Source organism: Semicossyphus pulcher, unplaced genomic scaffold (genome assembly GCF_022749685.1).
Source record: "Semicossyphus pulcher isolate SPU_LCO1_2020_fin unplaced genomic scaffold, fSemPul1.0.p SCAF_3, whole genome shotgun sequence".
Lineage (NCBI taxonomy): Eukaryota > Metazoa > Chordata > Actinopteri > Labriformes > Labridae > Semicossyphus > Semicossyphus pulcher.
In genome coordinates this window covers 8,128,683-8,150,205 of record NW_027211704.1, presented here as the reverse complement: position 1 = coordinate 8,150,205, position 21,523 = coordinate 8,128,683, and the positions used below count along the sequence as shown (strand labels likewise).

At 40.9% G+C, this 21,523-nt stretch overlaps 1 protein-coding gene across 1 annotated transcript; it reads left to right on the top strand.

Annotated features, from left to right (window-relative positions):
- The first annotated feature begins 1,999 nt into the window (after nucleotides 1-1,999).
- Nucleotides 2,000-21,268, top strand: dennd6aa (DENN/MADD domain containing 6Aa). Its single transcript, XM_069678791.1, has 19 exons — nucleotides 2,000-2,350; nucleotides 3,449-3,487; nucleotides 3,703-3,745; nucleotides 8,044-8,156; nucleotides 8,283-8,363; nucleotides 8,464-8,569; nucleotides 9,085-9,164; nucleotides 9,645-9,704; nucleotides 10,326-10,381; nucleotides 11,067-11,189; nucleotides 11,951-12,046; nucleotides 12,422-12,516; nucleotides 12,779-12,844; nucleotides 13,746-13,810; nucleotides 15,229-15,318; nucleotides 15,523-15,686; nucleotides 15,994-16,096; nucleotides 16,490-16,564; nucleotides 17,258-21,268. Exons 1-19 carry the CDS (start codon nucleotides 2,120-2,122, stop codon nucleotides 17,387-17,389), a joined length of 1,818 nt encoding a protein of 605 aa, XP_069534892.1. The 5' UTR covers nucleotides 2,000-2,119; the 3' UTR covers nucleotides 17,390-21,268.
- The last annotated feature ends 255 nt before the right edge of the window (nucleotides 21,269-21,523 follow it).

The following is a 21,523-nucleotide window of genomic DNA, read 5'->3' as shown; positions in this document are numbered from 1 at the left end:
GGTCTTGGCAGGTCTGAGGATTGTTGCAGGATCACTTCAGGATCAGACCGATTATCAGTCTGTTCCAAATATACCCGAGTGAAGGACGAGACAAGGACTGAGCCTCTAACACACACTCTAAAGATCAACCAGAGGTGTAAACAAACTACAGCAACAGCCTCAGAGAGTTTTTTGCTTCTTGTTGTGTGTCAGAATCACACTTCCTGCAGGTTTACAGTAACCTGGTCATGATATCTATGATATCTATGATAAATGATATAGATCCGGGTCCCTGTCCCTGCAGCCGTGCCGGGCCCTCCCACAGAGCAGAGCGAGCAGGGGACCAGCTGTCACAGCGCTAACAGTCTGACTATTATTTAAGATTTAACAGCATCTTACTGTGTTTAGCTTCTTAGCGCAGTTTGACATCACAGCGTCCTGTTATACAGAGGCTGTGTGTTAGTAACAAACACAACACTGAGAGATAAACTCCAGCTATTAAACTGCATGTTTATCAGTGCTGAGGTTTGTTTTATGATGCTCTTTCTGCAACTCTTGTAATTTTATTATCTACTTCTGCTTCCTGTGAAACAATTTGTAACATTGCTTTTGCTTATTACTTCTTTTATTAGCCCAGCCGTTTTAAAGTTCTAATCATGCAATGTGCAGTTGTTTTAAAATGAATATTGCATTTCATTTAATATTCATTTAACTATCTTGAAGAAAGGGTTTTACAAAAACTAATTGATTCAGTGAGAAGTCATTAAACTGCTCAGAAAATGTTTTACAATTTTCATACAACTGGCAAATTCCAATTGAAAAAGATCACACGAAAGGGTCAAAAGATATATAGGCATTTTTTGAATAATTTAGTATAACTATACATAAAGTTTTCTTCCTTATTTGTGTAATATACATTTCAACCATGAATTAAATATTGATTAACTTATATAATAAAGATAAACATATATAATATTAGACATTAAGCATTAAATTGTTATACAATTTTGTGAACAAATCTAATTGTTTGGCATGCTCAGACAATGGAAGCATTGTTTTGTTTTTTTCTTTTATCTTCTCACCTATGTTTCTGTTGTGTCACAACTTTGGTCATCAGAGGTTGAACCCCCTCCCCCTGTGAGCACCCCCACTCTGCTTCATCCATCTGCTGGCTCTGAGTGACTGAACTATTAAAGGATTGAGATAAAGCTGATTTAATGCCTTGTTTGTGACTCAGGCTCAGCATCCGGCTGTAATTTAAGAAGTAATTAATTCAAAATGTGAGTTGATGATGTGAAGGGGAACAATGCAGATCCTGCAGAACAGCTGCAAGTATTGAGAGTCTTTGAATAAGACCATGGAAATACAAGGTTCTTTAGAATAAATACAGGTTTCATAATCATAACATCACTCATAATGTGCAGCATATCTGTCAATAAAGGTTTCTCAAGGTTTTTTCTATTCTAATCTACTTCTGATCTAATTTTTGTGAAAATAAGCAGCTCAATCTGACATTTTCCCTGGCTTGCAGCCACATAGTTCATACATCATACACACATACGCACATAAACATAATGTATTATTGGAATATACATTTTTCATACTATCAGTAAAGTAACCAATTGTTGCAGCTCTTCTAAATGGCCCATGAATTCCAAAACTAAATTTTGATTTAAGATTTTATAGTTTGGGTTTAAAAATACGAACTTATTTGATATTGTTGACTTGGGCTTTAAAATGTGACACATAGTCTCATAATTGTTTAACTCTCATTATTATGACGTAGAGAATCAAACGTTTGAATTAGTAAATCACCATTTTAACTTATTGCAACTATTTTAAGTTTTATCACTCCTAACTTTTCCTATTTCATTTTGCAACGTCTGGTTTACGAAGCTTTAACTTGACTCGAATACAACTCAGCGCCAGGGACGGCCTTACGCGATGACGTTGCACGTTTCATCCCTCGTCATACGTACGCTCTTGCTGCCGCTGCTGTGCTAGCTAGGTGGCTAGTTATCGTACCGCTGCTTGCCCCCTGTTGTTGCCTGAGGGATACCTGATAGAAATTGTAGTGAACTTCTTCAGGTAACTTTTAACATTCTCCAGAGCGTCTGATTGTCCGTGTCGGGCCGTTTCCATGGCTCTGCAAGGCCCGGAGGAGCTGGGGGAGCAGGTCGAAGAGCCGGAGGATCTGGACGACCAGGACGCTAGTAGCATCTCCCCGGCCGAGGAGATAACTCTTCCCCCTGGGCCCGGCGGTGACGAGGAGCCGGAGGAGGCTCTCCTACTGCCCTGGGACCGCTTCTCCACCTGGCTGCACTGCATCTGTGTGGTCGGCTTCGACTTGGAGCTGGGACAGGCGGTGGAGGTGAGGCAGACATATCTACCGCGGACGGCTGGGTCATGTAAACTCCTCTACATTGTGACTGAAAATGCTTAAGTTAGCAGTTATCGAAGGCTTCGACTATTTCCTGGAAAGGAACCCACAGACCTCTCCATAATGCTATGTGTTTATTTCTTTGTTTAGTTTCACTTTGATCTAACAGCGCTGACATTTCTACACAAAAATGTAACTTCAAACAGCAGAATATTTTCTACAGTATGTTAAGTAAGTCTTTAACAGATAGCTATGGGGAGTTTTGTGTGTGCGCTTTCTTCCCAGATGTTAGTCTGTTCCAACAGCATCAGTTCACATGAGGTATTTTTGCTCAAACTGTTCCTCAGACAGACACACATTGAATTACTTCAGATTTTAAATTTGGGAACTTGAGCAAGGCATCTCTGGCATGGAAGGTTTGAACCCCACTGGTGTCGAACAGGCTAACAGTAAAAACACCTGTTTTAATAGGAATCTAGGATACAAAATCAGTTAGCTGATAACAAATTTTTCCAATAAGATACTGCATGTGTTATTGAATCCATTTACTTATTTGTGTTAAACTCATGCAAGGCCTTCTATTTCACTTCCTCTAAAGAACTGAGCACTGACTGCAGATCTTACTTTCATTTTTTCCTATTAGAGCAGCTTGTCATGTTTGTGTTGTCATGTTTCGATAATAATGTGTGTGCAGGCAGATAGTTTTGTGTTTTTATATACAATATCAAGCCTAATGTGTCTTTAAATTGATGCTGATGCTTTACTATTAATTGTATAAGCTGCTATCAATGCAGCTCCAGAATACTTTCCACTCACCAGTACCAAATGAGATAAAAGAACAAGTCACCCAAAACACATCTGACTAGAAGTTTCTCAACATGTACGATCCTTAGATCAGTGGACACATTTCGAGATCATTATCGAGAAATGTCTTAAATTGTAATATGGAGACTGCTAACTGTGACTTAATCAAATGCAGAAAGTAAGCTGCAGTTTCAGAAGGTATTAAAGAAAAAGTGCTGATGTTTGTTTCAAAGAAGCTGATCACAGTTTTTAGATGTGTTGTAACTCTGTTCTTCTGTCTTCCAGGTTATTTATCCTCATCATTCCAAACTTTCGGAGAAAGAGGTGAGTCAGATATTAAATTAAAGTTACATTTTTATTGTAAAATTCATGCTTAAATGCTAATTAACAATGGCTTCTAAATTGAGTGTATATTATTTGTAATATTTTTCATGTTTGCTCATTGTAGGGATTACCACATAATCCTAAACTGTTTGCTATCTGTCATTTGTGTTGGATGTTTGAATTACAAATATGAACAAAATTCTCTTCTCTTTCAGAAAACCAGCATCTGCTACCTTTCTTTTCCTGACTCCAACTCGGGTGAGTTCTTGTTTCAGCCTTTTAATGTCTGATATCTCTATAAGCGTCAGAACAAACAGACCACTGTAGGGACTGGCTTTACAGGGCTTATTTTTTGGGCCTTTTTTGCACGTAATAAAGAGAGAACAGTGGGTAGTGCTGAAAACAGGGAAAGAGATAGTGGGGATGACGCACGTCAAAGGGCTGAGGGCGGGAGCCGAGCCAGAGGCCGCAACATCGAGAACTGTAGCCTCTGTACATGGGCGGACAACTGCATACACTGAGGTACCTAAACTGACAGCCATAGCCCCTTAAAATTAAATTCAAATTTTACTGGTTCGTGTAAAGTGTTAGCAGACCAGGTTGGGAGGTAAACATAACCATAGGGTTTCAGAACAGCCACAGTCGAAGGTGGAGTAAATAGTAGGCCATAACGTCAGAAATTGGGGGAGACGAGAAGGTTAAATAGAAGCCTGTCTGTTTAATTATGTCTGATTTAGTTTGTGCTTATTTCAAGTTTTTTTAATGACGGACTGAGTGACTTGAAAATCAGTTCAGTTGTTTTTGGACAACTAAGTGTTCTTTATTTCCTGGCACAAAATGGTTAATGAATATCGGCAGGAAAAACCTATTGCCGTTGAATGTTGGTAAATAGTCTTAGGCAGTGTTATCAACTAAGAATTTAACAGCTGATAGATCCCTACTCGTTTCTGAAACGTAACCTGGAGGCTCTGGCTTCACTAGCTGCCTTTCAAACTTCTTGGTCCTTAAGCTGCATTCAGGGACCATTTTGAAATGAGTTAACATTATCAGATATAATAAAAAGCCCAGAAAAAATAAGCTAACAAACATTTTTAGACATTTTCATTTATGTGAAACACTAGACTGTAGATAAAGAGGAGTAAAGATTGGTTTCATGCAAAACACCTGAGCGCAAACACCTCTGTGGCATTGCGTGTTTGTCTGCAGGTGTGTGTGTGTTTGATAAATGTGAGTCAGCAGGCAAGCTGACGAACATGCTGCCCGCAGGATGACGACAGGATTAGGACACAATGCGTACAGAGGTTCTATATATATATACCAAAGGTGTGTGTCCAGGAGAGAGACGCATTACACTGAACATCTGCAGCTCTCTAACGTTCAGTTCGTCCACAGAGGAGTAGTGGCACGGTTTGTTTTGGTGTCTCTTTAACTCCAGCACACAGGACTACAAGAGACTGAATTCTATGTGCAGATTCTAATCTCTAATCTGCGGGTATTTACATCCACATGAGATAGAGAGGGGAGGCACTGTGGCATCTGTGTTGGAGGTAGGAATGGGAATAATTTACACTATTATTACACTTTTTGTCAGAACTTTAAATTGGGCTCAAACCAGTAGACATGAAACAGCCTATCCCAGCTGTCATTGGGCGAGAGGCGGAGCTACACCTAGACTGGTCGTCCGTCAATCACAGGGCTGACACATAGAGACAGACAACCTTTCACCCTCACACCTACTGGCAATTTTGGAGTCACCAATGAACTGTGTCTTTGTACTGTGGGAGGAAGTACCCGGAGGGAACCCATGCATGCACCGGGAGAACATGCAACCTCCACACAGAAAGGCCCACTACGTCGGAACCTGGCTTCAAACCAGGAACCTTCTAGCTAACCATTGCAAAACCTTGCAGCCCTAAAACCAAATTTTTTACAGCCTGAGTGGTAAAATAATTTCTCCCCCTGTTGGACTTTGCCTTTGGTTATCCAAACCTCCTTAAATTCTCCATGGAGAGGACTATGAGGACACTGTGAGATGTCTTGAGCCTTAAATGTAGCTCTCCTAAGCCCCTTTCCCACTGGCCAAAACACCCACTAACACCTTGCTTCTTTGCTTAGTGGGAAAGGCTACAGCCGGCATTCAGACCCGGGTGAAATGACTCTGCAGGAGATCCGGGTATTTATCGCCTCGGCTCCGATCGGCATTGATGGGAACACAAAACCTGTCTCTGCCCCCTTTCTGGCGCGACGCTATGCTCCGTCGGTAACTTCTGCGACTCCTCGTCATCTCAGCTACAAATTCCGCCCGTCTCCGTCCAAGCAGCGCTCGAAGATCGTTCCAAATTTGTCCGCACCGAGTTTGATAAACAGACTGAATGAGTAATAGATACAATAAGCGGGTCTTCTCGGGCCTGAAAAACCTGCTGCAACGCGCTAATTTCGCTGGGAAAGGGGTATTAAAGAAGGTGTGACACAGATCAGGTCATTTCATGCCGATGATCTTACTGGCAGCTTTAATGATCCATTGCAACCTGTTCTTGTCTCCTAATGAGAGGTTGTCAAACCGGGACATTATGGCAAACGTAAGGACAGACACCACCATAGAGGTGTAGAAGAAGAGTCATCAGTCTACTGCACACTCCAAACAGACATGTAATGGTTTATCAAAACAAGGCCAGTCTTTCCCTCTCTTATTATAATTCTTCTGTGTGTGATTTCTTCTTCACTTTACTTCACCTGTATTTCCTCTGCGCTGCGTGCAGGGTCGCAGGTTTAGATAAAATGCCTCACATGCTCTGATGAACAGAAACACAAACATACGATAAGCAGACTCCGGAGCCCTTTAGGCTGAAAGCTGTGGTACATGCTGGGTGGTCTTGAATGCAGCACGACTGCATGATGTCATTGAGTCCAGCCCTGGGAAGTGTGTGTGTATCTGTGTGTGTGTGTGTGTGTCCTCTGAAGTGGAATGCCTTCAAGTCAGAGTGTGAGCTGAAGTGTGTGTGTGTGTGTGTTTTATCTTAAAGTCCTATCATTATCTCACTCTCTTTCACACATTCACTCTTAGTGCGTGCCTGCCTGCTGGAGGACGTGTGGAGGTCATGTAAAGGTTAAGGTTTAGTCTTTGACTCATCGGGCACTTCCTATTTCCTCTTTAATTTTTTCTGCTTCCTCTTCCTGTTTGTCCAAGAATCCTGAGGAAACCAGGAAGACACAGAGAAACTGACCGGTGCACATTTTACTCACAGAAAAACACATCTGAATCACAGCAAAATATAAACTCACACAAGATGTTTCTCAAGCTGAAATTCATCTGCTGAGCTCCTTTTTTGTGTCACACTGAAAGTCAGAGTGGTGCTGATTGAGTCAGAAGCAGAAGGTGTAGTGACGGTTAAAGCAGCTAAGAGTAGGTTTCATTTTGTGGTGCTTTTGGTGGTCGACCAGGCTGTTCGCTGGATGTCGAAATATCTTGACATTGCCAGCGTATGCTTTTGTCTTGGAAGGGAAGAAAAGCTGTTTAGCATAGCCGCAAAGTCAAATGATGATGGGTAAACTTGGTTGTTGATGTAGCCTAAGTTATTCACATTCCTTGTTATGTTTTGTCTTCATGATAAGCCAACAGAGACGTATACCTTGGTAGAGAGGCCATCATGAGTATTATGTTATAAGCCAGTTGTTTAAGTCCACTGTGGACTGTATACAGCCATGTCTCACGATGCATTTTATAAATTAGGAGGATAAGGGACAAGAAGGTATTATGGCCCTTGTTCTATCTGTTTTGTTCTTCAGTCAATTCTCTTCTGTGGTATTCCTGTCCTATTCATGTGCGTGTAGTTTTCTCTAAAGAAAAATGTCCTTCTGGGCTCCACGGTGGTGCAGTGGTTAGTGCTGTCGCCCCACAGCTAGAAGGTTCCTAGTTCAAACCCTGGTTCAGACGTAGTGGGCCTTTCAGTGTAAAGTTGTTGTTCTCCCCGTGCATGTTCTCCGGCTTCCTCCCACAGTCCGAAGACATGCTCGTTGGGTTCAATGGTGAGTCTAAAGCCCTTTTTTACACTGCCAGTTCAAGGCGGGATTATCACGCCTATGTTACATTCCATCTTCTATGTAGAACGCACGGAGGCGTAATGGTGTGGCGAGGTCGTTCCGCCTCTGAGCCGGCATCTGAGGTAGCAACAGAGGCGAAACGGTGTCTGTGTAAACTGCAGAGCCGGCAGGGCGGAACAGCGCCGTGTGTGTGTATTTAAAACACATGCTGTTTGTTTACACCTCGCGCATGTTTTGCTTCCACAACGGTGGAACGCTATTTAAAAACACTTACACTGGGGTGGCTTTACGCCAGCGTGGCGTGGTCCAATGTAAGATGACAAAGGTGACATGAGGACGGAGTTTCATTACGGCGCTGAGGCGGAACCGCAGTGTAAAAAAGGCTTCAAATAGTCCGTAGGTGTGAGTGTGAAAATCAAAAATGTCATTTTATAAGTGATGTCAGAGGCAAAACATTCCTTAACCAGGAAGTATCTTCCCGTTGTAAACCCACCTTCGCTCTGCTGTGTTCCCAGGCTGCCTTGGCGACACCCAGTTCTGCTTCCGCTTCCGTCAGGGCTCAAACAGGAAGTCGTCACTTGGCTGCTTCCTGGAAAACACAGACCGTGACGCACCACCCTGTCTCAAGGTTGGGACTCAAACACACACACACACACAACTTACAGACCCATATTTCTAAACAAACACTGACTGTATACATTTCAATCGTCCTGTTGTCAGATATGAAACTGTGTTCTGATTCTGTGCGTTGCAGAGAGACCAGGGCCATTACTACGGTTATGTGTACTTCCGTCAGGTGCGAGACAAGTCCTTGAAGAGAGGATACTTCCAGAAGGTCAGTGTGCAGAACAATGCAGAATAGGAGTCACAAATCAATCTGTACATGTATAAAAATCTTAATATTAACTCTCCTTGTGTTTCTGTCTCTCTACCAGTCTCTGGTGCTGATCAGTAAGCTGCCCTACGTCACCTTCTTCCACTCGCTGCTGAAGATCATGGCTCCAGAATACTTTGAGAAACAGGAGCCCTGTCTGGAGGCGGGTCAGTCTGATTACCTGTCTCTACTTACCTGTCTGTCTTTCTCTAAAACAAGCCAATTACACAACTTACACCCCTGTTATGATGGAAAATGTTGAAACTTTGACAAATCAGTTATCCCCTGCTCTGAACACTTGAAAGGAAAAGTCTCAAAAAAGCCAGAGCTCGCCTCTGGTGTTATCTAACTTAATCGTTTGTAGAGTTTGTGTACCTGTTTGAATCATCTTGTCCATCTTTCTACTTATTTCTACTTCAGTTTAGAGAAATGATTTAAACACTTCTCACTCCAAACCTTTCTAAAAATGGTTTCACCAAACCTTGAATCTGTTTGGTCCCAGTTAAATATACAACTTACCTCCTATAAATGAAGGTTTTATTTCAGGGCAGTTATGTTAACCTGCGTTACCTTTACCTCTAGGTGTAGATAATAAGCTACAGCAGCTGAGTGTAGATACATATTTTAATTGATCCCTTCAAATTCTGATCAGATCTCTGTTGTTTGTGTCTTTGATTGACAGCTTGTAATGACATAGACCGCTGGCCGACGCCTCATCCTGGAAGAATCCTCACGCTGCCCATAATGGGCGTGGTCATCAAGGTAAACGCACACGCACTCAATAGATGCGGATTGATAGACGTGTAATTTCGTCACAGCAGGTAAACTGATGATGTTAATGATTGGTCATGCACACAACCGCTGGTGTATGGACTACTGTTGGGTACGCTTTTGGAGCCAGAGGTGACCATTTGGACGTCCTCTGTAGATCCCGAGGGAGCAAGTTTTTGGCCAGAAATGAGGGGTGTATCTTAATGTTTTTGATCAGTGATTCTACGATTAAACCCACACATTATAGGACCACATACTGTGCGCTGCATTTAAATCATATCTTAGAGCATGAACAGGTATTGCGCACCTGGAAATACTGTGACTCATGTTCTTTCCTTGTGCAAACAATCATCACGTATTACGTGCACACTATCACCGGATGTTTGATTAAAGCAAACTGAAGCTGTGCTCGTCTGTCAGTAGTTTCTTATACGTGTTGTGTGACTGTTTGAAATCTGTGTGCTGCTGCAGGTTCGTATCCCGACCAGTTACGACAAACCAGGAACCTCACAGCTGGTCCAGTCTGCCCAGGTGATCACACATAAGAACACACACATTTTAAAGTTTATTAGAAGGATAAATCCCTGGAGATGAACCGTCTCGTTTTTAAGGGGTTCTAAACACAAATGATACCGTACATCAGGAACGACAACACAAATACACTCACACATACAAAAAGCTCTCCTAGGCCCAACCACTGACAGCCCCCACCTCTCTAGACATAGCAATATACATACAGTAGATGATTTTTACACATACCCATACATAGCTATTTACATATATACATTTGTAAATGTCTGATGACGTATTCGAGATACATCATTTAAACTTCTCACTTATGATTAAAAGCAAGAGCAGGTTGTTTGAAGATGATTGAAGAGAGATGCCTTAAATGAACAGAGGTTATAGAGCTCATTGAACTGGGCAGATAGTTCCAGTCAGATGGAGCTTTAAATCTGAAAGCACGCCCACTTTCTTTGCGAATTCTAGGGACGAAGACAAAAGGATATTCAGTGTGCCTTAGACTGTATGAAGTTCTATATGGGATGAAATATTGTTTTAAGTAGGATGGATAGTAAGATGAAATTTAAATTTAAAAATAAAGAGTTGTTAATTGTGTGTTTGCTGGAATACGATTGTGTGTGTGTTCAGACTGACAGCCAGGTGTCCATCGTGCTCCCAACCATCCATGAAGTCGACCTCTTCAGGTGAGACCTGCAGGTCACATTGTTTCCTCCACAATACACATGTTGTATGTTGTCTGTACACTGCGCTGTTTTTTAATTTGATACTGTAAGCTGTTGCGCTCACCAGTATCCTGCACATCTGTACAGTTTTTAATTACACCTGTTGTACATACTTTGTATTATACGTATTGTTTTTTATATTTTTATTCGTACTGCCTCTTTAAGTCTTTAACTTATCTTTGTTCTAGCTGTGTTATAATTGTTCTTCACCAAAACACCAAAACAAATTCCTTGTATGTGTAAACCTACTTTGCATTAAAGCCAGACTCTGATTCTGATGCTTGTGTCTGCCTCCACCTGCTGGTCGATTGTGGTACTGCAGCAGTTTTCCTCTGATTGGATTGTTACTCCTGCTGACACCTGAGGCCTTTACTGTGAAGCGAGTTCAACATATATTTTGGTTGTCTGGCTTTACTAACCCTGACAAAGGAGATCACTTTAAGCAGCCACATGACGCTGGTTATCAACTCCGGGTTTCTATGAGCGTGTGCACGTTAAAGGGGTGTTGTCTGCGAGCAAATGACCAATCACACACAGGGACAAGTCTGCTGTCAGCTGATCAGCATATTTTACAAACTCAGAGCAACTGTCCCGTTAACATGTCCCTTTTTAAACCCCTCTTTTTAATCTCTCTCTTTTTTTCCAGATGTTTCTACCCGGTCTTCTTCCACATCCAGATGTTGTGGGAGTTGGTTTTGCTGGGGGAGGCTCTCGTGGTCATGGCCCCGTCGCCAGCGGAGTCATCAGATACTGTGCTGGCTTGTGTCAGGTGAGTTTTTTAGAGGGTTATGTGCAGGTCATTGTGCAAGCAGAAGTACAGAAGCTTGGTATTCTGAATGTGTGTGTTTATCTGAATGGGATAGATACATGAACATAGACGATTTTACTATTGTTGATTGATGCTAAATTTCAAAATGCCCTAAGTCATCATTGCTCGAGTTGCCTGGCCTGCGCTGTCCACCCGTAGACTAGATCACAGGCACGCTGCAGCTTGGACTCTGCTGCAGGAGGATTTGGGTCGGGGGAGCTGATCTCTTTTAAATCTTTCTAATTTAGGGCGTTGGAGGAAGATGCATCAGGTCGTAGATGCTTTGACTAATGACTTACCGCTATGTGACGCAGAATGTGCTGACCTGTGTTTGTAATTGTTACGTGTTGTATGTCTGAAACGTTGTTAAAATGGGCTACTGTCTCCTTTCCTGTCTCTCTTCAGCTTTCCTGTCAAATATAGGAAATTAATATAAAAATAGTCTTCTTTTTAAATAGTTTTTCCTATTTGTTTTTCATTTGAAGTAGGATTTAACTTCTTTAATCCGGCTTAATAAGTCTTGAAAGTATTGTGAATTCCTTCTGAAATGTTTGGAAATGTATTCCCAACACAGAGAGTGGTTATATCTCATGTGTTTTTTTTCTGTCACTGAAATCATTAGTTGTATTTAGTGAAGCTGCAGCTCTGCTTATGAAGCCACAAACAAACTATTCAAACATTTACATTTCTCTCTCTCTCTCTCTCTCTGTCTCTCTGTGCAGCTGTATCTCTCCTCTGCGTTACTGCAGTGACTTCCGGCCGTACTTCACCATCCACGACAGCGAGTTTAAGGAGTACACCACCAGGACGCAGGCTCCGTGAGTGGACATGAACCTGCTCAGTAGCAGCTTGGATCTTTTTATTCTCTCTGGCAGTTATTCTGAACACAGACAGTAGTTTTAATTTGTTTCAGCTCAATTTCTTAAGTTTTCTATGTATGATTCAACCAGAATAGTTTTTTCTTGTTCAAATGATCCTACAATCAGACATTAGATTTTCACCCCTACAGAGATTATCTCCCTACAAAGATCTGCTTGTTCTCTGTAGTTGCCATGACTCTGTACCCCCTGAGAGCTTTAAGGTGGTAGGAACTGATAGTCATAAGAGATCTGCTGCTTGCATCTACCTTTTCAAGCCTGTAATTGTGCTGAAATGTATTAATAGTAGTTGAATCTTTGTTCTGTCTTTCTTAGGCCGTCAGTCATTCTGGGGGTGACCAATCCCTTCTTTGCTAAAACCCTGCAGCACTGGCCGCACATCATCCGCATCGGAGACATGAAGCAAGCAGGTAGGTGATCCTGCTGCTTGTCTTTTCAAAGGTTTCACCTCAGTCAGATGCGATGTGATTTTTACTCCCGAATTATAAAAGACACATACATCATAACCCTTCAATGCAATGCCGTCCAATACATCAGCGAGAGAAGTCTCAGAATTGTCATTTATTTATATAAATCTCTGCTGCCCACCCCTGTTTTGTAAGTCAGATATCAGGTAAGATGCATGAAAAACCTGCACTCTCTGTCTGATCTCTCCACGTGTGTGTTCATCAGGAGAGATGGCCAAACAGATGAAAGTCAAGAAACTGAAAAACCTCAAAACTCTGGACTCTAAACCTGGTAAATACTCCAGACTCTCTATCTGTTGTATATTTTTATTCTTCATATATATTTTTTTTAATGTGGAAGGCGTCAGGTGTTCAAATTTTCAGGAAAGGACTACCACAGTTCAGTATAATAAACACGTCTATTTATTGAAATTGCTGAGAAAATTAATGCTTGTACAAGGACCTTTTCTGTTTGGCTCACTGCAGTCTGCAAGCAGTTAGCTGCACTCAGCCGCCCAAAAAAGGATCACCTTTCCTAATACAGTTGTAAATTATATACTCTATGTGTGATGCAAGTTAGCCTTAGCAACTAAGCTTCAATCATTGGTTAAAACTGATGGAGGGAAGCAACGGTTTAGACTTCCGCTCCCTCGTCGTTGGCGGAGGGACAAGTCCATGCCCCCAGCCACTCGATCTATCCAATCAGCGGGGTCAACGCCCTGTAATAAAAATCCTCCCTGCTCTCACCTACTCTGCCTCCCACTCTTGGGGTGCTGCAGGGATGCAGCCTTATCTGTAACATTCTGGGAGATACAGAAACTCCTTATATGGAGTTTGTTTTTCACTTGTCAGCCTTGAACTTATCTTGGTGAATCTCAGTCAGCAGGTTCTCACACTCTAAACGGAGGCCTAAGAACCTTTGTGAATATTTGTGCTCTTTAGTATGATCCATCTGAGTAACCTGGCTTAAACTCTCTTATGTATTAATCCGTGGTAACACGGGACTAATGATTCCGACCATCTCATTATTCAACAGGTCAATTCATTCTGTAGGTTTTGTGGGCATAATTACAGATGTGTTAACACAGTGCTCAAGGGGGTACATTTTTTAAAAATGTTTCCGACCTAACAAAGGACCTCACAGAACTGTCACGCAGCCCACTCACATTATGGTGTGTATATGTGTGTTACAGGTGTTTACACTGCGTACAAGCCGTATCTGAACAAAGATGAAGACATCATCAAGCAGCTTCAGAAGGTGAGACCAGCTCTCTGCCCATTAGCCCTTTTTAAAGTGCGATTCTGCCACAGCGCCGTAACGAGGCTCTGCACTTACACCACTTTTGACATTTAACATTGAATCAAAAAACACCTAGAGCCGCCCTAGTGTGTCTTTAAATAGCATTCCAGGTGTGTCGTATAAACAAACAGCGCATGCTTCACATACACACATGGGGCCGGTCTGCCCTGCCAGCTCCGCTGTTTACACTGATGCTGTTACGCCTCTTTTACTACCTCCGATGCTGGCTCGGAGGCAGAATGACTTCGTCCTACCATTCAGCCTCCGTGCGTTTTACATAGGGCTGCACGATATATCGTGTAACAGTCACAATTGCGATGTGCGCATGTACAATAGTTACATCGCAGGCAGCATTAAGTTTAACACATCAAGCTGTCGTGGTGCAAAAGCAGTACTCGCCAGTTTCTCGTTTTCCATCACTCATCTACAACAAAAGTCCGTCTGACATCACATTAGGGCGGCTCTTTACATCACAGAGTGAACTGACCGCTGAGCTGCAGAGTCCGTAGACCTAGGTAGACGCTCCATCACGCAAGGTGACTGAAAAGTGAGTGTATCCCCGTTATCAGCGGCACCTCGTCCCGGTGCACGTTAACGCTGTGGCTCCCTAAACAGACCGTTCATGGAGCGGACGTGCTGCAGAGTGTTTACTTTTAGCTGCCACATCTGAAGCACACGCATGGCATGAGGTTGTGTGTGCCGACAGGAAGTAGGAGACGTGAGCTTTCTTTACAAGTTACTGTCACCAGCTTGGTCACGCTGATTAAACTTACATGTGAACACTGTTAGAAACGGTAGATGACACACCGTATAAGGACTGCAGCCCACAAGTGTTTATATTTATATTATAAAGAAATGTGGCGCTCCTCCTGAACTTTCTCTACTTTATCATAACCAAGTGTGGAAACAGTAGGAGATGAGTTTTGTTCTGTTACAAGAAAATACACTTTAAAGTCCCAAATTATAACACGTATGATTATTAATTGTTTATATGGACGTGAAAACTGCCTTTAACTGGTATAATTTCCTTATTTTTTTCATCACAGTGTCGGGTTTTTCCGATATCGTGCAGCCCTAATTTTACATTAAAGACGAGGTGTAACAGGCCCTCCGTGAACTGGCAGTCTAAAAAGCGCTAATGTCCTCTACTTGACTCGTTTTATTGACTTAATTATTATCTTGATCCAGGCTAAATCTCTCAGGCTGGATGTTCGTCTTTGGGCCTTTTCGGTGCTTTTGTACTCCATGTTTATTGAACAAGGGGCCGTGCAGATCAGTTGACAGAAACACTTGGGCACATCATTTAAGTTGCCTGATTTTGCCATGCAGTTAATAAATGTTTCATAATTCTGTTTATTTATTTCTTTGTTCTTCAGGGTGTTCAACAGAAGAGACCCTCGCCGGCCCAAAATGCAATTCTTCGGCGCTACTTCTTAGAACTGACTCAGAGCTTCATCATCCCACTGGTAACCAATTATATGTATCATGTATTTATGATCTCAACATTGTCTCATACTGACATGGACCTGTTTTTGTGTCTCATTGTCACATGTTTGATTAACTGTGACAGGACTGATACTTTATTATTAACTTCTTCTGGCTCAGCTGGAGGGTTACACACGACTAACATAACCAAACCGTGTGTGTGTGTGTGTGTGTGTGTGTCACAGGAGCGGTACGTGGCCAGTCTGATGCCTCTCCAGAAGTCCATCAGTCCCTGGAAGGCTCCTCCTCAGCTGCGACCGTTCATCCAGCAGGACTTCATGAAGACGCTGGAGAAAGCTGGACCTCAGCTCACGTCCAGGCTGAAAGGAGACTGGATCGGGCTCTACAGGTACACACACACACACACACACACACACACACACACACACAATAGGACAGTTTTAATGCTCATAAAATCACGCTAGCCGTATATTTTTGTCATAATTCAGTTAATCAACTAAATGTTCGGTCATAGGCTCAAATTTCCTCCCTTTCCTTGAGGCTTTTAATTTGAAACATCAGAGTAAAGATTTTATTTTAACTGATTGTAAAGAGGAAGTGAATAGAGTTATATTTTATGGTGTCAGTGTTTTGTAAAAGCACATTATCCTGAGCGTCATGTGGACCCTCCTGTGTGGCTTTCTCTGCGTCTGAAGGCATTTCCTCAAGTCTCCAAACTTTGATGGCTGGTTCCGCAACAGGAGGAGAGAGATGACGCAGAAGCTGGAGGCTCTGCACCTGGAGGCGCTGTGTGAGGAGGTGAGGAGGGAGGGTGAAGATCAGGTACAGTCAGACGTGACTGTTATTCTAAAATACTAATACATGTACAACTATTTACACAACTTAAGTTTTTAATATGTTGCTGGTGCCCACCTTAATAAATTAGCTGGATATGTTTTTCGACTTCATGACCTGATTTGATGCACTTTCTCAATCTTTCGTCAAAGTAAAAAGGCTGAAAATTTAAAGCAATCCCAAGATGCTACGTTTCTAATGTTGATTTCAAACGGGTAAAAACACTGTGAGACTGAAACTTTGTCGAGGTCAGTCAAAGTTTCTTTATTCCGAGTTGTCCATCTTTCTTCCTTGTCCATCTGTATCTCTGTCTCTTTGCATCTGTCTGTAACTGTGTACCTGTCTGTGTGTCTGTAGGACCTGCAGCAGAGAATCCAGAAGCACTCGGAGGTGGAGACGGTCGATCTGGTTCTGAAGCTGAAAGATAAACTGGTCAGTACAAACTCATCCAAAGCTTATATACTCTGCAGATATAACTGCTACTACTACTGTTCATACTGCTAGTTCTGCCCTTTAATACTAATACTGCTAGTGCTAATGCTACTGCTAATATTACCACTAATCCGACCTAGAAGTAAGGAATGCATGGACTAGTTTTTCTGCATTGTCTTGAGACCCGTTGTGCCGGATTTTTGAAATGTTGCAAAGGAGATGACTTGTATGCAAAGTTAAGGACGTAACACCAGCAACCTCATGAAACAAATGATCAATCTGAAGTTGAGCAGGATCAATTTAGCGGCTGCAGTACGTGCTTCCTCAGTGCAGCTCCTTTTTAAACCCTACATGAGTCATCAGACATGTAAGATCATGTTTTAATGGCTTTCTTTGTCTCAGTGATGTGAAAATATAACATGTTTACACCATCAGAGAAAGTAAAAGTGCATCATGTTCAGTTATAGAATCCAAGCCCACCATGCGGGCGCAGACGGCAGTAATTATAAGTTTATTCTATCACCTCCTCTTCAGTCATAGTTAGTTTTGTGGTTTGAGCTCATTTTAAGACTCATATTAAGTCTCTTAGCTCTAATGATGTTACTCCAGTGCAGCATTAGACGTGACACCTTCATATAAAGATGTTAAATTAATAGACAGTTCATCAGTCTATTTCTTCTCCTTCTGCTGCAGACTCAGGCGGAGAGGGAGCAGCTCCCGGTGCGTCCGGGCACCGTGGCCAAACTGAGGGCCCACATAGAGGCTGTCATCCTGTCGTTACCAGAGGACCTGCAGGGGATCCTCCACAAACCCTCCACACCCTGACCTTTAACTCCAATGGGCTGTTACTTTAACCCCAGATTGAGCTTGTTTTAAAGTTTGGGGGGAGTTGTGGATCTTCTCCCAGTCAGCTTCCAGGTGGAGGGTCGTCAACTCAACACTGGGTCCCAGTTTGAAGACCTCCTCAAGGCACATTTTTGTTTCCTTAAATCACATCCAACTTCAGTTATATTTACTTTTTTCCTCCCACAAACCGCAACAGTCTCAGAGATCAGGTGGTTTTCAAACGACCAGCCGGAGCTGGCCGGAGCTGCACGATAACAACTCCTCTGAGCCCTTTTCTGGAGCTGAAACAGCGTCTAGAGACTATGAGGAGGTTTTTAATAACACAGGCTGCATTAAGTAAAGACAGAAGTGTTGATGGATTTCTGACTCGTCACAACGTTGCTCTGGAGTTTCATCTGAGCCTTTTCTGGCCTGTGTGCAGAGAGGATTTGTCACCTAAGAGCAGAAGGATTTTGTACGTACGCCTCTTGACATTTTGTTATTTTAACTTTTTTAACTTGAAGACGAGACGCTGCAGTCCGGCGGATCTGACTTTGGATTTTTTTTTTCATCCTTTTTTAATCAAGAAATGTTTTTAAAGAAGTGCACTTCATTGCTCACTGGACCAGAGTGCCCTTCACACACACACAGACACTCTTATGCAAACAAACTGAACAGAGCAGAGCCAAGCAGTGCTTTATAATTTAGTTTGACTAGACTGGTAAAACACACACACACACACACACACACACACACACACACACACACACACACACACACACATAGACATACACACACAGCATTAAACACCAGCGACCCTGTAATAACAGTCTATCGGCTCCTGTCTCGGGTGCTGTAGAGAAGCGAGTTCAGGAGCCAATCACATCCCTGCATCCAGGTCACATGATCATAAACGTCTGAGGAAATATTCAAACTTGTCCTGAAATGTTCAGAAATCTGAGTGTAATTTTATTTGTATTATTCTTCAGACTGAATGCAGAACTTGTTTGTCACTTTTGTCGCGTGAAAAACAACAGTTTTTATTTGAACTGACGGAGTCTGAGCTAAATCTATGGAGAGCCAAAACTGCCAATAAGAAAAAAGAATCAGTGAATAGTTAGAAATGTTAAAATCCCAAATTATGACTTAAACTCAATTTAAATTATACTGTAAGGCACCTACTTAATTTTTTCCTTTTAAAAAATATATATATTTTGAGATCCATTTTAAAACTTCAAATTATGTCAAATTTATGAGATATAAAGTCTGATTTTTACCATGTTTTTAATTTAAAAAACTTAACGGAGTTGGGGCTGCAAAATTTTAATTTTGTTACATATTAATCTGCAGATTATTTTTATGATTAATCCCTTTGTCCAACCAACAGTCCAAAAACCAAAGACTCTTCATTTACAAAATGACAGAAAGAAGAAAACCCTTCAATTTAAGACGCTTTTTAACACTTCAGCTTGAAACGAATCATCAGTTATCTAAATACTTGGCAGTTATTTTCTATCTGTTAATCAAATAAATCAAATTATTGCAGCTCTAGAGGAAGTGAGTAATAAATATGAGTTAAAAACTTCTAATCATCAGCTGATAATTGTGAGCAAATCAGAATTCAGACATTACAACCAGATACTGACTTACTATCAGATAGCTTTGACAAAGTATGAAATGATTTTTACTGACAGTGAATGTTTTAATTATGCCATCTGTTTTTCTTTTTTCTTTACTTGGCTGTAGAAGGGCTTTTATTTTGAAACTTGAGCTCAGTGCAATACTGCTCTCCTCCCTCTCTGGAAACTGACACAGGAAACACATTTAGGAAGCATCTACACGTTTCTGTTTTCTTGTTGACGGTTTAAATATGACAAGTCAACAACTTAAAGGTCACATAATTGGATTAATTACGGTTTTGCGAGTCCTTTGTTTTATATATATTTAAGCTAAATTTGCAGAGTGAAATTTATTTCGTGCTGTGCGTCAGTTCTTAAGAAGACGATTTTATTTCAAAAGGGTGGAATGGTCCGGCTGGTTTAAACTACAGAAATGTAATTATAATGCAAAGTCAATTTAAATCCACACATTTTGTGTCTCACACAGCTGTTACTGGATGTGTGATAGTGTTTTATTTTTTTTCTGAATGTTAACAAATGTACGTTGGGGGCGTGGCCTCTGGTTGCAATGGCTGTCACAGCGTTTTTTTGTCTTGTTTAATTTAGCCTTAATGTCTTTTTAGAAGCGAATGAACACTTTCAGTTTCACAGATTACAACAGATGTATTTATTTGAGCTGAAGGATTTATATAATATAATCATGTCACAAAGCCTGACGCCGTAGTCATCAAAATGAGAAACTCAAGTGTTACACATGATGATCTTTAACCTGTTTTTATGAATCGTAATGAGACACCTGCGCAGTTAAAGGTGATGTATTCTTAGAAATTGAACGTGTTAAAACTTTGCAAACCCAAATTTAGAGTTGCGTATGGAAGCCCTTTACTGCCAGGAGAAAAAATTACACATTTTAAACTTTTTACTTACATTTTTAAATAATTATAAAAGGTAATATGCGTTTGTTTACATTTCTGTAAAATGAAATGAAAAAAGAAACACTACAGTTATGTTTTTTAACTGATATTTCAAGGATGGATCAGTATTTTTATTTGGGTAAAGACAACACCAGAGTTTACGAGGAATGAGAGCAGAACCAAAGCCTGAACGAGCCGCAGTCATACACTAAATTTAATTTACTCCTGACAAAAATGTAACTTTGAAGACGTTCCTGCTCAGGGTTTTATATATTATTAAAGTCTGTTTTTAAGTGTTTTTGAAGTGAACTACATGTCACAGAGTCCTTTACAGCTAAAGAAATACAACACACTCCGCTCTGAGAAAGGGAAAGTAAGCACTGCTACGTCTGTACAAGCATCATTTCACTGCATGTTTCAGCCCAAGAACTACAAATAGTGTTTACATTAATTCACTTTGGACTTTACACGTCTGGATTGTTCTCGGTAAACTTTTAACTACATTGTCCGATCAATTCTGCAAAGAAAAACAACAATTAAAAAAATAAAAAGCAGAAAATAATAATAAAAAAGGACAAAATTGTCTTCTGGCAGCTGGTTAAATTCCAAAGGGCCAAAACATAAAAAAATCATCAGTTTTGTTTCTGAAATTAAAATAATTTGAACCAAAAGATTCTTTTAAACATTCCTGGACATCTAACAATAAAACCTGCTAAATATAGATGTCTACTGACAGCACTAACGGCTTAACAGGTCAATCAATTTACTCTGTACTACTTTAATTCTGCACATACATTATTTTGAAGAAACACAGAAACCACTTGTTGGGGTTGTTGAAGTTGCAGATTTTGTTTTTGTTTTCCGTGTATCACACGTTGTATAAATGCTTTAAATGTTGCCTTTTCTTTTCGTAAAGCACATAATTGTAAAGATAAAAAATAACAAAATCACGTGCTGGTTGGAAAAACCTGTGACACCTGGTTGTTGGGCAACCATGTTAGTTTTTATATTTGTAAAAAAGAAACTTATTTTAACACTTTGAATTTTTATGGAGGGCTTTTCTCGTGTTCCACTCTGTAGAGAATGAAGAGTTTTGTACATAAAGGTGTAAAGTGAAATGGTAGCCCAGATATGATGATGTACAATAGTTATTTTGCTATTAAAACAGATGTCTTACTAAATACAGAGAAATAATATTCCTCAATATAATGTTCGTTTACTTTTATGAGGCTGAATACAATGTTTAAACACCCTGACACTTTGATTTTGTTTTGTTTTCTACAGACACTCTGGGAAACTTTTAGCAGTTCATGAAAACTAATTTAAATATTTTCCACACCTAAAACTGTCAGCAGCTGGTTGTAGAAACCTTTTACTTAATCACTCTGGGGAGTTGGCTGTTCATTTTTGGGTAACTATACTTTATTTTGTGCCTGTTTTTTGCAAGCCAACATAAAAAATTACAATTTTAATCACAATTAATGTGAATTGTAGATGCACCAAGCCAACAAACCTATAACTCAGCATTTGCTTCAAGCGCAATATAATAATTTCTGTCTCAAAAGAACTCCAGATTTCAGTTCGGTAGATCCAGTGACAGT

What these genes read in the sequence shown, in the direction of transcription:
- dennd6aa (XM_069678791.1), top strand. Translation starts at nt 2,120, where the DNA reads ATGGCTCTGCAAGGCCCGGAGGAGCTGGGGGAGCAGGTCGAAGAGCCG. An exon ending in CCAAACTTTCGGAGAAAGAG is followed by an intron (nt 3,488 to 3,702) that starts GTGAGTCAGATA and finishes CTTCTCTTTCAG; the next exon opens with AAAACCAGCATCTGCTACCT. An exon ending in AGAGCTTCATCATCCCACTG is followed by an intron (nt 15,319 to 15,522) that starts GTAACCAATTAT and finishes TGTGTGTCACAG; the next exon opens with GAGCGGTACGTGGCCAGTCT.